The sequence below is a fragment of the Anas acuta genome, chromosome 5 (assembly GCF_963932015.1).
Source record: "Anas acuta chromosome 5, bAnaAcu1.1, whole genome shotgun sequence".
Taxonomy (NCBI): Eukaryota; Metazoa; Chordata; class Aves; order Anseriformes; family Anatidae; genus Anas; species Anas acuta.
This window is the reverse complement of record NC_088983.1, coordinates 10367579-10386553: the sequence shown is the minus strand read 5'-3', so window position 1 is coordinate 10386553 and position 18975 is coordinate 10367579. Positions and strand designations below refer to the sequence as shown.

The 18975-nt window shown below is 39.0% G+C and overlaps 1 protein-coding gene across 2 annotated transcripts in view; it reads left to right on the top strand.

The window, feature by feature from the left end:
- The window catches only part of TDRD9 (tudor domain containing 9), a 65470-nt gene that overhangs the window by 8097 nt on the left and 38398 nt on the right, over positions 1-18975 (top strand). For both annotated transcript variants that reach the window (XM_068682621.1, XM_068682622.1), the window contains exons 2-6: positions 10199-10305; positions 13483-13580; positions 13953-14174; positions 15685-15807; positions 16863-16943. In XM_068682621.1, coding sequence (XP_068538722.1) covers positions 10199-10305; positions 13483-13580; positions 13953-14174; positions 15685-15807; positions 16863-16943 — 631 coding nt within the window. The remainder of the gene's footprint in view (positions 1-10198; positions 10306-13482; positions 13581-13952; positions 14175-15684; positions 15808-16862; positions 16944-18975) is intronic.

The window sequence follows — 18975 nt, the reverse complement described above, 5'->3', positions numbered from 1 at the left end:
GTGCAGGTTTCCTTTCATAAATCATCTCAGACAGCTTTGGTAGCCCTTCCTTGCTTGCTGTGACAGATTCCAGGTTCGTCAGCAAAGAGCCTTGTTCCAAAGGAGTAGCTTTAAAAGAGCACAAGTTAATTGGAAATTAAACAAGCAATTGAGGAAATAAGGGAGGCAGTCAGTGGCTAAAATGGTATCTTTTTCCTAGCAGCCCTGTGTGAGACAAAGGTTATTTCTTTTTCTTTTGAAATGCCTTTCTACAAAACGGACTTTCTTGAAAAGCTTCGTAGCTGCTTATATTTATCCTGTGGACTTCCTGGCACCAAAAAAATTTATTCCAAAACCTTAAGGTGTTCCTCCTCCTGCTATACTCATGGTCTTTAACCAATCTCAAGTAAAGAGGAGCTCCAAATCAAAGTTAGTACTTGTTGAACTGTGAAATCTAGTGTTCTACAAAGATGTTTGCTGCATAAGCAGCTGACTAGGAGTCTGCATAGCTAGTTTGTAGAGATGTTGGGTGAGGCGGAGAGAAGTGGGGCTACTCATTTTTCTTCTTTCTTGAAAGGACAGAATGCTTTTTTCTAGCATTTCCACAAGCAATCACTAAATGATTTTTTTTATTGTGCCGTGCATATGGTTTGTGCACTGTGCAGATTACTCCTGCTGTGCATGCTAAATACTTCCATGCTTTTTGGGAGCCTTTTCCTAAATTCTCTGTAGAAATGGAGGCTTGGGGAAGCTCTGACTGCAGCTAGGTGGCTTGATTTGTGTCTCCTGTGCCATCAGACCATGTGAAGAATAAATGCTTCATCTTGAGGATGGCTGAATAGAGCTAGGCAGTCTAAAACAGATTTCCATGACAGAGCACATATGTAACATATATAAGACCCTTAAGCTTTAGCACCACTAGAGGTGTGAAGACATCTGCATGTGAAATGACAGAACTGCTGAAACCCATCTCTGTGGTAGTGGCTGCTTTGAGGTGGATTTTTATGGGTTATGGTGCATGTGTTTGATTTCTTCATGTCTTCTAGGTGTGTTAGTTTCATGGCATTTGGTTTACAAATACACGAGAGAGGAGACATTGAGGTAGCTTTAGTTATGTTTCCATAGTTACGTGCACAAAATAAGCATAATTTACTTTAACCTATCCTAGAGTAATTTCATGTTGAAACTTTTTTTATTTACTGGCCTCAGTAAACATATGTGCTGCTTGTAATTTAGAAGGGGAAGAAGGGAATGTCAATTTAGTGCAGAATCAGTACAGGTCATCTGTCAAGAATTCCTCTGAAGATAGCACCACATCCATGACCAGGGTTGTGTCCTGGGTATGTTTTGTCCTGATGGCACATGCCCAGCATGTGCTGTGACAAACGTCACCGTTGATAAATGGTTGTTTGTCATGTGTGGCTTGGTGTGAAGGGTGGAAGCGTGGGCCATTGCTCTCATGTTCAACCTGGTAATGCCTGGTGCCCAGTGTCTGATCTGGGAGTTCCTCTTTGGTCCTCCTGTTAACCTCTCGCAATTGGAGAGGAACCTTGAGTAAGATATTCTGGAATCAAATACCTGGTATGTGACTGCAATTATTTAGCACTTAAGAAGAAGATTTGTTTGCTTTTAAAGTTCTGCAAGGTTAAAATCTTTGAATTTCCTTGTCAGGTCTCTTCCAGCTTATGTTATCAACTAGGAGCCCTTGGCTCCATGTTAAAGGCACAGCACAACAGCAGAACAAGAACAGTTGCATGCACTTGTGATGCAAATGCAACAGAAAACAAGGATTTAAAGAGCTAACACCACGGGTACACAGTGTGTACCCGTGTTCTGAGGGTGCTGAATGTGCCTGGAGTTTGACTGTGAGACAGTGGCAAAGCATAACTTGAGAGGAGTACTTGAAGAATAAAGGTGAGGAGCTTGTGTGGATGTTCACAGGACACTTACTCAAGGCTAAGTGATAGCAGGGGAGAAAATAGGGTGGGTTCTTAGAACGCAGTAAGTGAACCGTGGAGTCTGGCATCATGAGTTCCTCACTAACCTAGATACCAGCTACTTCAGAAGATTGAACTGTTCCTGGCAAGGTAGTATTTCTTAGCTAAAACGAGGTGACAGCAGATATTCATTTTACTCTGATGCTTTCCAAAAGCTTTAGAAAGCTTAATCAAAGAACTAAGTAAACTAATTTCTTTAGCACAATAAACTTGAATATTTGCACTGGTGTGTGGTTAAGTAAGTTTTAAGTTCTGATTATGACCTTTCAGTGCTACTGTAGTAAAGGATTTGTTGGAATCATGTAATGTAGAAAGTGTGTTCTGAAAACATTCTTGCAAAATCTGAAATCCTCAGGAAGAAGGAAAGTTCTCTAGGGAGCAGCTGTTCTTCCAGTGTAGTGTTTTCCTAAGAAAAGTATTGTTCTGTAACCATATTCTGGGAACTAGTGAAACTGTTCTACTTTTGTCTTGGGAGAAAAAGCTGCAAATCCAAGTCAGCTTTCAGTGCAGGAAGGAAGGCTTTAATCTTTCTGTACATCTTAACATCACATACATAAAGGAACTTCCTAAACTGAAAAACTGGTCCTGTACTGAAATAAAAGCAGTCTACTTAAACCTAGAGTTACTGCTGTGCTGGTCTCTATGAACTACAGATTCAAAACGGGTTTGTGGTGGTTGAGTGTGTTGTAGGCCACGACACAGTATTCTTTGACAGAAAGCCAATTTGAGAAGTAGCTGACCCTGCACACAAGTTAGTTCACCTGACTCAGTGTGCCATGGAGCTGGGCTTTTGAACAGCCTCACTGAAGTGAATTCAGGGGAAAAGGAAACTGTAAAAACGCTTCCATTTAACCAAATACTGCAGTGTGACAAATTGCACGAACAGGTGGAGGAGAAGGTTCTTATTCTTTACTACAGAAGATTTAGGACATCAGTACCATCTGTGATCTGAGATGCTTCTGACTTGTTGTTGAAAGAGGCAAATGCAGTTCTCGTTATGAATGAGAGAGTTGTAATAACACACCAAGGAATTGTCATCAACAGTCTTGTTTGCCCAAAAGTATTGGCAGCAGGTTGTAACCACTGCTAGCTAGCTAATGTTTTAACAACTTGGTGTAGTGGTGTGTGCTCCATATTTGTTCGTAGGTTATAGTCACACACTCTAGTTTGTCACCTGTCTGATTTTGTGAGGAGTTGGTGCTTCAAGTTATTAGGAAGGTTACCACCAGTACTACCAGTCACCTGAGAAAAGAGATTTCAGCTTTGTAGCTCTCTGTAGCTAGCAGGTAAGATGATGTGCCTCCATTTATAAGCTGTCCCACTCCTTGGATTTAATGATCAACTTCGCAGTGCATTTTTCTTTGATATGGCAGAACAACTCACTGGAGCTGTTTCAGGCTACAGACAGATGGTGAGTCTACCTCCTCAGATCTTACAGACAGCCTTGGATGGCTTTCACTTGTTAACAACTATGAACAAAACTTGCCACAAGCTGTGACAGCTAACAACAGTAATAATTCCCTCTTAACAGCGCTAGCTGACAGACTTGTGTTAGCTATCACTGTGCTACCATTCCTGTGGTGAATATAACCAGGGCATGCTTGAAGCTGATGTCTTCCAGTCCCACTTTCTGTAGCATTCACGTCTGGTGCTGGTGACACATCACTAATAGGCAGGGGAGTTACAGGCATTAGTTAGAAATTGAGAGGATCCTGCATTTGATACTTTGTGGGCACTTTTTAATTTTTAAACTCTTAATTCCATTGTAATTTGGAGCTTTTAGCTGGTTTACACCAAATTGTTCATTTTTTTAATTGTTTTGAGGATTTTTTGGCTATTTGGCCAAGTTCCTTCTCTTTATGCTTAGAGCGGAGGAGATGAATTCTAGAGTTTTAAGGAGTATAAGTGCTTTGTGGGTATTGCTAAGGGATCAGAAGCCATGCCTGATGGTCACTGTTTTTGATTTATATTGATGTGAACACCTACCTTTTACTACAATTCATAACTAACTAGAACTCTAATTTCCATAACTGGCTGACTAGTGGGGACAGGTTTGGGTGTGTGGCTTTCCACCATCTGCCTCAGGTAATAGCTGTCATCTTCTGCACAGCCCTACTTGAGCTCTCTGCAGAAGAGAGCTCATAAAACAGCTCACCTCCAGCAAAAAGTCCAGTTCTGAAGCCCAGAAGTTCTTCCCAGTCTCCCCAATGGAAAATAAAATATAAATAAATAATAAGAGACCTGTGGGGACAGTAACCTTGAGGATAAGGGCTGTTTCGTCCCAGCATTTGTGGTTGTTACTATTCTTGCATTTTAACTGTGGATGAGGTAGAAGACAGGAGGTTTCACAGAGCTATTACTCTGTCAAAGAACAAATATTTTTGAAATGTTGAGCTTACCTAGTCAGAACTGTTTTAGTGTGCTCCATCCCCAGCTAGTTCAAGTTTGAACAACGGTCCTTCTGACTAACTGCTTGCTATGAGGAGGAGTCATGTGTGTATTTAAGTGCCTTGATACAAAGACTTCAGCTACCCAGATATTTAGAACAGTGCTGTTGTGTTTGGAGAAAAAACAAAAAAACAAAAAAACAAAAAAAAAACACATGCAGCTCACTGATTCTTAGATCCTTAAAGTGATGTGCAATTTTTTTGTACAACATATTTTAGTATTTAATGGTTTAGCTTCACTTATTCTGAATCCAAGTGGTATCTTTTATTTTTTAGACTGAAACATGACAATCTTTTGAGTGACAGTACATTTTCTTTTAAAGTTGGTTATTTGTGCAGGTAAGACCAGTCTTCTAAAAGTCCAGAATGCCCACTGCCAGTTAGGAGGAGAGTCATTTTTAGTATGTCCTTCAGTAAAGCCCGTGGAAGGTTATTTACTGTCATGGCAAATGTTCCGTTATGTAAAGTGTCACATTATTTTAGTTTCAGAGAACAGACTTTGAAATGGTCTACTGTATATATTGTACTAAAATTGTACAGCAAAATATTCCTCTGCATGCCATAAAGCCAAGGGGCTTTTCAAGTGATTTTCCTCCATCTCCCAAAGTTCTCTAAGAAGGTGGGTGACTTGTGTGTGATAGAAGCCAGGAGGGCAGTCCTCTTGTGATCTGGGAAATGAGTGACACTGGTTTTATGTTCACCTCCAGTCCCATGTGAACAGAGACTTTCATGGCAAATGAGGCAGAATATAAATGAACAGAAAGGACAAGTACAAGTATTGTTAAGAACACTGCCATAGAGCACTGGGTTTTTTTGCTTTTTTTTTTTCTTTTTCAGTTGTTTGTCTCTGCAGTACAAATACATATCAGGTTATATAGCTGATGGGAGTTCATATCCACAAAATAGCTAATAGAAAATAACCTGAAATTCCTCTTTATTTGCTCTGCAGCCATCTTAATCTTTGGAGTGTCATTACGTATTGGAATATTTTCTTTATACAACCATGTTTACTGAGTTGGCAGTGTTCTTCAGGGAATAACTCTATCTGTTTCTCTACATTTAAAAAGCTGGTTTGTTTGTTTTCCAAACCTCAGTTCTAGAGACATTAACAGTGTTCAGTGTGTGTATTGGTGTTTTAACATATGTTGCTGTGAAGAGCCAAATAAATCACCTGTCAGTTGTGATTGAGGGTTGGCGATTGATTCTGGTTTTGAGAAATGTGTGTACAGAAGTGGTTGGTTTAATACTTCAGACGATGTTCAGATATTAAGTCTACTGAGTGTATTCTGGTGTGATGGCCTTGTTGACTTACTAGAGGTCACTCTGTAGCTTGAAGAAAAGGAAGACCTTTATCTACTTGAAGTTATTTAAGGAAAGGCACCCTCTATGGATTTGAGAGCATTTGGAATTTAATGTGTCAATGATTTCTGGTGTTAAACTGTGTTTCCCTTCTAGTAATTCCCCTGAAGTGGCAGCTGCATTTAAGTTTGTCATGACACTGATTTGACCTTTAAACCCAAATGAAATACTAAAACAATTTTCTCTCAATCAAATCCTCAAACTTATTTTTTTGTAAGTCACACGTGCAGAGATCAGTCATACTTCGGAAAAAGGTTATATTGGTTAAATTACATGCTAAAGAACAAGGAAAGTAACCCATCATCTCATAACAATATTAATTAGCACATTCTTTTTGCAAGATATGTAACGCCTCTTGGCCTGTGTAGAAGCCTTCTGCTGGCCCCTGCCACTCAGGCTCGAAGTTGCTGTGTCTGCTCCTTCTGGGAATATTTTGCAGAAAGAGCAGGTAGGTCCTGAGTTGTCTGCAGCTTTAAGTAGCTGGTGTGTTATGTTCTGCAGCTGTTAGGACTTAACGAGTTAACTTGATGACAGTGACATTACTGATTGATGGTGTTGTCAGTGGTTTATCGTTTTATCAGCCTCTGTCCATGTGGGGTGATGAGTTTTAATGTCATATATTTCCTGCAGGTTCAGCTGCAGAAATCTGCCTGCTGCTGAGGATGAAATGTGCTTTGGATTTGAGTAAGATCAACCCCAGCCTCCCCACCCTGTTTTTTAATAAGGGGGAAGGGGGGGGGGGGAGAACAAAACACAGAACATCTCATCTCCTGGTTTTCTTCAAATTGAAATAATGACTTTTTTTCAATAATCATGTTAGAGTCAAGAAAATACTTCTTACTGCCTCTTAATTTGTTACAATTACGAATTTGTATATGCAACTGAAAAGTTTTGTTTGCCTACATTGTAATTTATTTAGGGGATTAGAAGACCTGGGGACTCTTCAAGTAGCTGATTGCTGAGGCTGCAATCTGGGAGACCTAAGGAATATGCCGTATAATAGGGCAGGTATGCTGAAATGCAGGCTCTCGCTGTACTGGAGGGAATAGAAGTGAGGAAGAGAGAAGTGGTTTATTGGGCAGGCACATCTTCATAGGGGAATCTTGACAAGTCCTTTCATTAGTGTTGTCCTCTTCTTACATGGAATGGATCTAAATTTTCTGTGTCTTGTCATTCCTCAGCTGTCAGCAAATTCTTGTTAAAACTCATCAGAAAAGTACTCCATCCCTTTCTGTTTGTCCATGTATAGGATGATGCCTCCTGATGCTGGGTTATTAATGGTTGTACAGAAGGGTTGTGTTGCTCTGATGACCCATGAGAGTGCCAGAGGGTTCAGAAGGAATTTCTTTTTCAATTTGTTTAAAAAAACCCAAAACATTATTTTGGTAAGCTTTTTATTTTATTGAAGCTGCAAAGGTCAGCATTAAAACATGGAGAACTGATGTAATGAAGGTTGTTTGTTCATTTCGTATGCCCATATGCAATTTCCCAATTACATATGATTTTCCTCGAGACTATAGCCTGGTTCACTGCAAAGAGTGAGCAATGTTCATTCTTAATGAGTGGCTATTAAATATTTTCTTCATTCATTGCATAGCCTCAGGTTTATTTTCTGCATGCTGCGTTCTGAATACAGAAAACATCACATCTGAAAGAAAATACCCAAACATGCACACAAAAAGTAATGCATTGCCTCCAATCACTGAGGTCACACTGTCCTCGTTCTCCTGGAGTTGCTCAGGTAAAGGTCAGAGCTTGTACTGCTGGGAGCCCATTTTGAAGTGCTTAATAATTCTTCTCTAGGACTGCTCATTTGAATATATCTGGTATTATATGAAACAGGGTTTATTAATTGACTTCATCTGCAGCTTACGTGCCTGTTCCTCTTCAAGCTCTTTACAGGAGATGAGGAGCACAGACCTGTCTTTCTCCCCCACGGATGCTCCCTCTTAGCAGAAGCTTTTTGGTGAAGCGGTTTGCTTGTGGTTGCTTGGGGTACAGATGGTTCATACCCACTCTTTTTATGGCCATGCTTGCTGTTTCAATCACTGCTTTGTTGTTGTGGATGACTCAAGGACCGTTTGCATTTACTGCATAATCAGGTTTATTTCTGTGCGTCCGGTGTGCTCAGTGAGGCTGTAGTCGCAGGGAAACAAAAACAATTGGCTACATCACTAAAATCTCTATCATGTGCGTGCAGTGGTGCCAAACCAAGACTGCATGGTCAAATTTAATTATGGTGTTTTCAGCTGCTGAATGCTTGACTTACAACTTCATCGTATTTTGTGTTTAATATATATTCACTGGAATAACCTACTTGAGAGGTGGGCTGACAGGATGTGTTTGAACTCCTTGAAATCCATTCTGAGATGGAGGCCTGCTATTTGGGAAGGGTTTGGGCGGTAACCCTGCTGTAGGCTGCCCTCTGCACATGGGCAGCTGTTTCTCTTGTGGCAGTTGCAGTTCTGCACACAATCCTTTTGAACACTGTGTTGAGATATTCAAGAGTTGGGGAAACGTTGACTTGGTTCTGCACTCAAAATATTGTTAAAATAGGATGTGAAGCCATTATGAAGGCTTCTTTGTTGTTCCTCTCACATCTTGTTGACAGCAGTGTGGTGATACACACGTGGTGCTTTCTGTAGGAGGACATAATGACTGATCCCAGTGAATCATCTGTGGCAGAGCCAGGCTAGTCCAGAGCTTGCCTTACCAGAGAAGGTGGGCACTTGTGTTATCAAGGCTTTGTGAATTAATGTATGATGAGAAATGTGTGTGAGAATGCCTTGTTAAACATCTCTTGCTGTTCTCAATTTAATTGCCTTTGAGGTCAATGTTGCTTAATCATGGAATAGCTTGAGTTGGAAGGGACCTTAGAGATCACCCAGTTCCAACCCCTGCCACGTGCGGGGATCCCACCCACTAGATCACGTTGCCTGGGGCTCCATCCAGCCTGGCCTTGAACACATGGGGCATCTACAGCTTCTTTGTGCAACCTGATATTCATGTTCAGGTCAAGAAATAGAGGCTTTAGTCCAGTTATAAAATGTTTCAAAGCCACAGACAAACAGATTTGCTATTCAGTACCTAGCCAAAGTTTGCTGTGGTGGTTTAAGCCGGCCAGCAGCTAAACTCCACACGGTTGGCTCACCCTCCTCCCTCCCTCTCTGGGATGGGGGAGAGAAACAGGAAAGTGAAGCCCATGAGTTGAGATAAAGACAGTTTATTAAGACAGGAAAATAATATTAATGATGATGATAATAGTACTACTACTAATAACATGTACAAACAGGTGATGCAGAATGCAATTGCTCACCACCCGTTGACCAATGCCAAGCGTAATCCTGAGCAGTTGGCGCCCCCACCCCGGCCAGCCACCCCTATACATTGTTTAGCATGACGTCAGATGGTATGGAATACCCCTTTGGCTAGTTTGGGTCACCTGTCCTGGGTCTGTCCCCTCCCAGCTCCTGCTGCACCCCCAGCCTGCCCACTGGCAGAACAGAGCAAGAAGCTGAAACATCCTTGGCTCAGTGTAAGCACTGCTCTGCAACAATTAAAACATCGGGGTGTTATCAGCACTCTTCTCATCCTAAGCCAAAACATAGCACCCTACCAGCTACTAGGAGGAAAATAAACTCTGTCCTAACTGAAACCAGGACACATGCTCAGAGCCCAGAGCTTAAATTAAGGTGCAAAACCATAGTTTTGACATTTTTGCGTCTGCAACTCTACAGTATTTACATTCATTTAGGGTGTGTTTTTAAATACAATTTTTGTATGTGTGCTGCTTTATTTTCTAGTGAAATCCATGTGTTTTTCTTCATACTGTGTAGAACAGATTTTTTTTTTCACTCCATTCTATTGGGTCATGGATAGATTTTCACTCTTGTGCGGAATGACACAACTGTGGTTTTGTATAAAGTTCTCTGAGGGATCATGTTAGTATGTTTCCTGACCACCAGCAAATCTTGGTTCAAGGACAAGTTCTTTTCCTTGAAGTAGTGAGGAGATGGTTTGCTCCTTTCCACCTGTCTCTGAGGAGTGATGTGAGGATAATGTGTGTTTTATCAGTTGTGTTGTATTAAGAACTTGTGAAAGCAATCTATTTAATCTTTGCTCAAAAGAAATTTTAGACTTTCATTAGGAGACAAATTCCTAGCTATTGCAAACTTAGAGGATGATACTTTGGGAGTGCAGTTCTTTGGAATCCCAACAACGAGATTTAATATGGCACTTCCCTCAGGCTAATATCTTAACTGCAAAGACAAAATTAACCTCTGAAGTTTATTTGTTGAAGTAGGTACTGCATGATATAGGATCTCTGAACTTACGTGTAATGCAGTTACTTCCATACAGATCTGTAACTGTTGGATTAGGAAGCATGTACTGAATTGTCATTTCTTTTTTCTTTAGGTTGCCTAGCACAGAGAGAGGTGGAACTGAATATGCTGAAAAATACAGACAAGTGGAGGCACAAAAGCTTGATGCATTTGGAACTGATCAGTTTGTCTATAAGCTAGGTAAAAAAAAATTCCTATTCTAACACAGGCTTACTTGTCCTTTTCCTGTCTTCTTCCTCCAGATAAAACTGTGAAACCTCACTGCATCTTTCCTGTTTGTTTAATGCTCCGTGTGTACATTTGTTTGTGTAAGGCAAGGTGTTAAAAAAAAAAAAATAAAAATATATATATATATATATTCTGGGATCAACAGTGTATAATGCTGATGCATAGATTTATGTGCATACATCTGGTTTATTGTCTTGAGAAATGTAGATATGTTAGATCGAAACATCTGCAAGAAAAACAACACTCTGGACTCAGTATGTCTCTTTTTGTTCTGTTTTTCCTTTTTTGTCTCCATGTTATTTCTCTGTGTACTTGATTGTTGCTTTGTTTGTCTTTAGAGAGAAATTTGATTGCACCTCTTTCCTAGGAGCTCTGGTAAAAGCAGTATGAGGCTGACTCAGTTGTCAGGACAACTTAGCTTCAAACTCTAACTGTGCTTCTTAATTTCCAAATTTGTTAATGTAGCTGATTTCCTAAGGAAAGGACACTCGTGTAGTTTCTATTCTGCATGTCATTCTCTCTAATTTTTTATCACTTTGATTTCCCAAAATTTGGAAAAAAAGGAGACATTTTCTAGATATTACTTTCCTTCCATGCTTCTGCAAAGTACATGACCTCTGGAACTCAGGTGGATCCTGCAGCCGTTTGTTTGTCTTGTCATCAGCTGAGGCTCACTCAGTAGGTGCAGGTGGCTCGTCCAGCATGTGCAGTGCATCTGACCGTAGGTCCCAGCCCCAGTGTGCTGGCTGTCTCCGGTCCACTTCAAATGGCATAACATTTGTGGGAGACAAGGAGGCATGGAAAATGCAAAATAAGCAGATTGAAAGAGGCATAGTGTGTTGTAGATCAGTATCACAGTATTCTCTAGTTTTTCACATGCTTCCCGTTTAACTCTTAACAGTTAGTCATTTTGGTTAATTTAGGGAAATGCCGTAAATCAGTTACATCTTTGAGCTATTAAATAAGACTTGTGCCTGAGGTAGGCTAACAGTGCTGCTGGCCTGCTTCATTTTGAATGGAACTGATCCTTGCAGTATTTCTGTGGAAGACACAGTTACAGTACATTCTTGTTAGGAAATATTTCCGCCCAGTCACCCTGGTATGTTATTTTTATAAATACTTATTTTCTTTTGGCCTACCATAAAAACTTTCTCCTTGATATTTAGAACTTAGAGTATTCATTCTTGCCTTCACATGGATTCATGCAAGTAATTGTGCAGATTGTAAGGCTTCTACAGAGCATAGTAGAAATGATAACTGCTGTGAAAAGGAAGTTGACATGATCAGGTAACAAAAAATGCTTCACAATTATTTGAACAAAGGAGAACATCCAGCAGTAGTTCTTCCCTAACACATTGGGCTGGCTGAGTCAAAGAGATCTATGCCCTGTTGACTCAGTGGGGTCAGAAGATGTTGTGCAGAGGGGTTACCTTACAGAGCTGTGTGTGGTTTTCATATATAGGGGGCATTTTCCTGCTTTTGTTACTCTGTGGAAAACAGTTTTTCAAATTTGGGTGTTCTTTATATATTATTCTTTATATTCTTTATGCTATATTCCTTATAGCACCGACTAAATGTACTGACTGTTAGATGGAAAACCTGACAAAGGTGGGAAGGCAACGCTGCTTTAGCAGGATTGTGCTGACACCAGGATCTTTTCCCTAGCAGATTGAGATTTCTTCCAGCATTGGTCAAATCCTGCAGAGTTACTGATGCCTCAAAAGTGACATGTTTGTGCCAGAGGGAAGCCAGTCATCCATTGTACAGTGTTGCTGTGACAGAATGCTCTATATGAATTTTTGGGGGCTATATATATGAAGAATCTTTACTGAAAGTCTCTTTTAAAAAGGACATTTAAAATCATCATCCCTGGAAAATATTAAGTTTGTTTTAGTATGTGTTTGTTAGTGCTAAGTAAATAGCCGTGCAACAATCACCTACAGCTGTTGTTGCATTATACAGAATCAAGATTAAAAGTCTATCTTGTTGGAGAATATTCTGGTTTTTAGTGTTTTATGAAAGTGTCCTAGCTGCCTAGGTTTTGGGGCTTTGTGGTGTTTGAACGTGGGAATAATTCATTTTGTATTCTTGGACATTCAACAACAATTTGGGAGGTTGGAGCACATTGAGGTTCACTACAGAGACAAAAAATTATTCTGCTGGCTTCCACTTCACTGCTGTGCAAGATTATTACTAAGCCTTCCTAAGAAAGGAAGCTCTAACTGAGCAGTCAAGTATTTAGGCTGTGGCCTTTATTTAATGATACCTATTTTCTTTGTAAAAAGAATACTGCATTTCATTCCCACTACTGTGAGTATTACGTTAAAAAAATGACTCAACATAAAGTGAAGTCTTAAATTCGTATTATTTGAATGCAAATAGGTAAATAAAATTCATTATTGCACCTGGTGAAAGCCATTTGAAATAGATCATTTTTCTACCCAAATTGTTTAACTGTAACTTGCAAAAATTACTTGCCAGTTTTGCACTGGTTTTCCCATTCTACACTTCCCTTGTCACCTGATCAGTTGCTATTTTATTGGTCACAGTCAGACTGACAGCGGACTTCTGAGCAGGAAATCTTGGTACTACTGTAAAATCTTGTCCTGCATTAACTGTGACTAACTACATTTTGTGTTCTCTTGGCAGTGGTGTCACATTGAAAGGTTATAGAGATTCTTAAAAAAAAGAGATTGTTTAATTAAGAAGTAGAAAAATAGTGGTCACACATAAGGATGGATAAACAAATAAGCATGTTTTCTTCAGTATCATTAAAACAAAGTTTTCAGGAACACGTGGATTTTGTACTTGTAATGCAAACTGTGCAAAAATGCTGGGTTTTGAGTTAAGAGGAAAGTGGAGAGAGTCACAGAACTGTATATGTCCTTGACACTGATCGTGGTTTATACGCAGTTCTTCCAGAGCAGCTGTCAGTAAAACAGCAGTTCCTTTAACAAAGAAAATCTCTCTGGTCTGTTCATAGTAAAAATTATTATTTCTATTAATACCCCTATGTATGTGACTTGAACTTTGTAAAAGTTAGGTTTTCAAATACAGTGTTTGTATTCCCCTGCTCATCTTTCTCTTTCTGTATTGTGAAAACTTATTCTTGGTTATTTTTCTGACTAGATACTGCCCTACCTAAGTGTGAGCCAAAAGTTGGGAGTTCTGTGCCAATATCTGAGTATAAATATGCTGATATGCCTATAGCCAGACACAAGGAAGAGGTAATCTCATTGCACTTTCTCTTTGTGGAATAAAGCTGAAAATCGTGCGATTTTGTTTTGATTGGTGATTGGTTTCTTTTTTACATTTCTTTGGGGGGGGAGGGGGAATGCTTTTTTCATTGCACAAAAACCCTTTCAGGAAGAAACATTACTATTATACTGTTTTTATAGATGTATATGTAAAGTATAAAAATGTGAGCATGTGCACATGTTCTTTTCTGTGATCTGCTAATGCCTAAGAGATGATAGAAAGAAGGCATAATATTTTAGAGACTTGTTATTCCACTGAAAGCTATTGATAATTTGAATCTGTTTGAAATCTGTTTTAAGTGTTCTCATAGACTTAAGAATTTTCTTGAAAAATTGTTTCAGATAGTGTCTCTGATAGAAAGCAATTCAGTTGTGATTATACAAGGAGCAACTGGCAGTGGTAAGAGCACGCAGCTTCCGCAATATGTTCTGGATTATTGCACTCAGCAATCTATCTACTGCAATATTGCTGTTACCCAGCCTCGGAAAATTGGTGCCAGCAGCATCGCCAGGTGGATTAGTAAGGAACGATCATGGACACTGGGTGGATTTGTAGGCTACCAGGTATAAGAACATTTTAAATTTTATTTACAAATAAGGAAAAAAGGAGCACCTTACCTGCTTTCTTGGTAACCTTTAATTATATGTAGCACGCTGAAGAAATGTTCTGGAATGTGCTTTTAAAATGGAATTGCAGGGTTTTAGCTGTCTGCTGTTAAACATTGACAAATAAATGTTTAAGCTTTTAAAGTTAAACAAATGGAAATGTTAGTTAGACTCCAGAAAAAATAATTTCATTGTCTGTGTTCTGGTAATTGGATGCATCTGTATCATTAATCACTGGAATTGTTGCAGGAAAACTATATTCTGTCATTTTTTTCCCCTTTACAATCCTGAATTAACACAGTTGATTTGCTTGATTTTATTATGCTTACTGTCAGCTATGACAAAACTTGAATGCATTATTTCACGAATGTCCTGTCATAGTTTCTTATTTCAGAAACCTGAACCAGTTTTTCAATTAAATCTACCTCCACCGTTCCCTTTGCCAAACTCAGCTGTTCTATCCCTCCATTTATAAACTTACTGTCAAATTTCGACACAAATACTGGTGCTTTAATGGTCAATAACTGCAATAAAATGCTGTGGTCATTGTTTCTGATGGTACTTTGACAATAGCTGCCTCTGGACTTAGCTTCCCTGGGTACTAAGGCTAGTGGGTTTGCACTGGTATTGGCCATGGGGAGGATGTTTATGGTAAGTTGTCTGTTTCTGAGAGTCCTTTGCTGGGATACTTATCTTGATGGTTTCTTCTTTCTCGCTTGTTTGTTCTTCCTTTTTTTCATCCTTTTTCCATCCACTTAGGGTCATGCTTGCTAAAATGCTATGACCACTTCCTTTTTTGCATTGGTTCACAGCTCCAGGTTACAACAGAATTTACTATGTATGGTGCCATTTGCCTGTGTTAGAGACTCTTTGTTCTGTTACCCATAAAAAACAAAAACAAAACAAACAACAAAAACAACCAACCAACCAAAAAAAAACCACCAAAAACACAAAATGTTTTGTACAGGTTGTGGTCTTTTTTTTTTAACTGGACTAACTGACCATTACGAAGTTGTTTCTATCATGAGGTCTGCAGTGCCAAGACTTGGCCTTATCTGCTCTCGTCCTATGCCAGCTTTCTTCTGTGCCACATCCTATGTCTCCACTTCTCAGGGCTTCTGCTAGTGTACCAGGCCTGTACTTCTCTACACAGCAGTTGAGGATATTAGTAGGAAGTTTCATGTATGCACCTTTAAAAGCCTGTAAAGAATTATTTTCAGACTAGAGCCCATAGCTAGACCAACTGAAATTTTTATCCTTTATTTTATAAGCATCTGAGATTTTTTGATTTTTCCTAGAGAAAATTGCTTTCTGAGGTAACTTGTTCTGGGTGTTGTTAAAACTTCTAAACAAGTGTGTTTCTAAGCTTAAGTGAATAATTCTGTTTGCAGTTCTTTGAGATCCATATTCAGGTAATAGATTGAGCATCTGTTCACTTCTATGTTACTTGTTTCTCAATGTGTGTTAGGTATCTTTAGAGAAGGTTGCCACAAAGGAGACACGGTTGCTGTACATGACAGCTGGGATACTTCTTCAGAAAGCAGTTTATGCCAAAAGCCTAACTGAGTTCACGCACATTTTTATTGATGAGGTAAGTTGGTGAAAAAAATTTAATCTCTATTTTAAGAAAATTCTTACTTTCTGTCTTTCTTACTGTGCTAAAGAAAGAAAAATGCAGGTATGTACCTTTACAAATGAGTAAAGATTGTTTGTATACGTTGTCTAAACTAATGGTTCTTGAAATAATGTTTTCTTGGTGTTCTTTGAACGGTGAAGCTTAGAACTGAGGGCTTGGGGAGGATTTTGGGGAGTGTCTAGAGATGAGTATGAGTGTCTTGAGATGGCTTCTGAAATCTACTGCTTGGATTTCAAGAATGTGTTCAACTAGGCGTATGAGGAAGGGGCCACTTCTTTCTCTTGTTTGTCACTGCCTTTAGAAAGAGCCTTTATCCTTCAAGGATGACCTGAAAAAAAAGGAATGAATGTAGACCTTTAGAAGGTTGAGCTCTGGAGGAAAAAGAAAGAAAAAAAAAAAAGCTGTTAATTGTATATAAACTGTAACAATTCAAGAAAGGGATTTGTTCATCATTGATAATGTTGAGTGGAAGTCTTCATTGAACTGTGTAAGAAGCAGCCAAAAAAGTCAGATGCTAGGATATATGAAGAAGTGGACAGAAAATGTTTTAGAGTAGTTGTGTATTTTGATCATGGCTAGCAGCTATATGGAACAAGAGGAATCTGTTTGATCTGCTCAGCTGATAGACAAGCAGATGTATTCCCCGCCTGGATCATTTGTGATCCTCCTGGTACAATTTAGTTACCCATCCTTGGTGTCACTTTAGCTGTTACTGTCAAATCTAGAGCCCATCACTGGTTTTCTAGTCATTATGCTAGAAGTTATATGATCTAGCAGTGTCATATGAATTTTTAAAAAGGATGTTGCAGTCATCTGAACTGCTGTGTTGAGATTTAAAACGTGATTAAATGCATTAATCTTAAAAGATGCATTTTCTGCCATCAAAATGTATTGTTCCAAGTTAAAAAAAAGTGCATGAAACAAAAATAAGCAGCAAAGGAAGAGATTACCAGAAAGAAGAACATGACCTAATGAAAACCTGTAAAAAGTGAAATTGTGGATTCTTCCAGGTGCATGAGCGTACAGAAGAAATGGATTTCTTGCTCTTGGTAGTCCGTAAACTGTTGCGTACAAATTCACAGTCTGTAAAGGTAAGTTAAAAGCATGTTCTGGTAGTTTCCTTCAAGAAAAAATTGTTATGTGTTTTTGATTTACAAAGGGTAAGATTTCAAAGAACTTGCTTTAATATTTGTTATTATTTTTAACTAAAATACTGAGTTTGCTAGTCTTCGTAAGCAAGTAAGCTGAAGGGCATTTTTTTCCTGGCCAGTATAATGTGTTCTGAGAGACTTTTTTTTTTTCTCATGTTAAAATGCATTAGCTTCCAAAGTCTGCTTAAGGCTAGAAAAATGCAAGATGTCTTTTTAACTAGAGTTATGTATTGGATATTGAGGGCAGTGCTTATTCTTGGTTAAATATGGTAACATTAACTCTGAACTTATGGAATTGTTAAGGTTGTTTGCAAATAGCAAAAAGTAGAAATGTATTGCTGTTTCTAGGCAGAACTGGTAGTATAACATGGCTGAGATATTTGCTTGTCTGCTAGGAAACTTTCTTTTTACTAAAACACTTTGCAGAGATTTATCATGATGTGTTCAGTCTTTGTGGTCTCAAAGGGATAGACTTGTGAACTGTAAGAAATTTAAATACGGGGGGGGTAGAGTTAGGCTAACCCAGAGCATCTCTATGCCCCTGTTTGGGACTGCAGGATTTTTATAAGACTGTACATGTCCCTTAAGTGTTTCAGTCAGCTGTTGCCTTAATGCAAACTGTCCTGTTCAAAACATAGACAACATGAATCTATGCTGTCTTTTTTGTTGCTAAAGTAAGGGAATCAGGGTTCTTCTGCACAATCAACTGCATTGATTCCAACTCATAACTTAGTCTTTAAGTCTCCCAAGTGTGCTGTCACTCAGAATGCCCTTCCTGTTGGCATAGGACATGTCTGTGTACTTATATTTTATTTTTTATCCTTTTTGTTGCCAATAAGAAAACTCCCTATTTATCTTTGATTTCAGAGACATTAGCATAAACCTATTCAGCATTACGTAGAACTTGGCTCTGCCTACCAAGAATGGCAAATAATTTGATTGTATTCAGCTTGTGAAGTTTGCCATCGATGCTGATTTTCTGGTTAGTGTCAACATCAGGAATCTCTTCAAGTCCTGTCATCTTTTCAGTTTGGAAACATTTGTCTCTAAAAGGTTTCTGAATGATTTTTTTTGGTCTCCATAATTCTGGTTAAATTCCTCAAAATTATTATTGGAGGAGTTTCTCTTTTACATCCTGTTCTGTAGTTGACACTTCATCTAAATATTCTTCATATTGTTTAAATCTGAGACTATCTTATATTTATGGGTGCTTTCATTTTACCCCTGTGGAGCTTTTTATGGCAGGGAGATGGCAATTCTGGCACTTCATTGCTGCATTTTAGCAGAGTAGAATGGGTCATTAATTTTGTTAACTATACACTAAGCACAATATCTCCTACCTCATTCCCTTCTGAAAAACTAAAGGAGACTTTGATCATGTGGCAGATTCGTTTAGAAAATGCAAGATTTTCTGGCTCTCAGGACAGGCCTGGATTTGTGAAACAAAGGGGTGCAAGGAGGCCTGTTAAAAGGGGAAAAATAAATTTGCAGTTCACAATCATACAAAAATACATACAAAGGACACGTCTCTTAATCTGGGCATTGCAGGCTTCAGATGTAGCAGATACTTAGATATTATATCAGCTAACAGGATGGTGAGAGTATGGAGTACAAGATCTGCCTGTTGTTATACCTACCAGCTACACTGAATTTTCTGGCAGACTGTTGCTGCTAGATCACAGGGCAGACATTTGGTGGGCTCTTCTAAGGATGGTATTTTAAAGAGCGGGGTCATTGAAAGAAAACCGAAGAATTCTGGATTGGCTCTATTGGGTCAAACCCAAGAGGGCAATTTCCATAAGCAGTTGTTTGACACAGTGAAAACTCAATAACCGAAGTTATTAAGCAGGTATTTGTTACTATGGTGCTGGGTGTGGGGGGGATCCTTCTGCCTAACACACACATGCCAAGGGTGCTTATATTAATGGGATATATACATATTCATTTCAACCTCCCCAAAAGTCTATTGCAT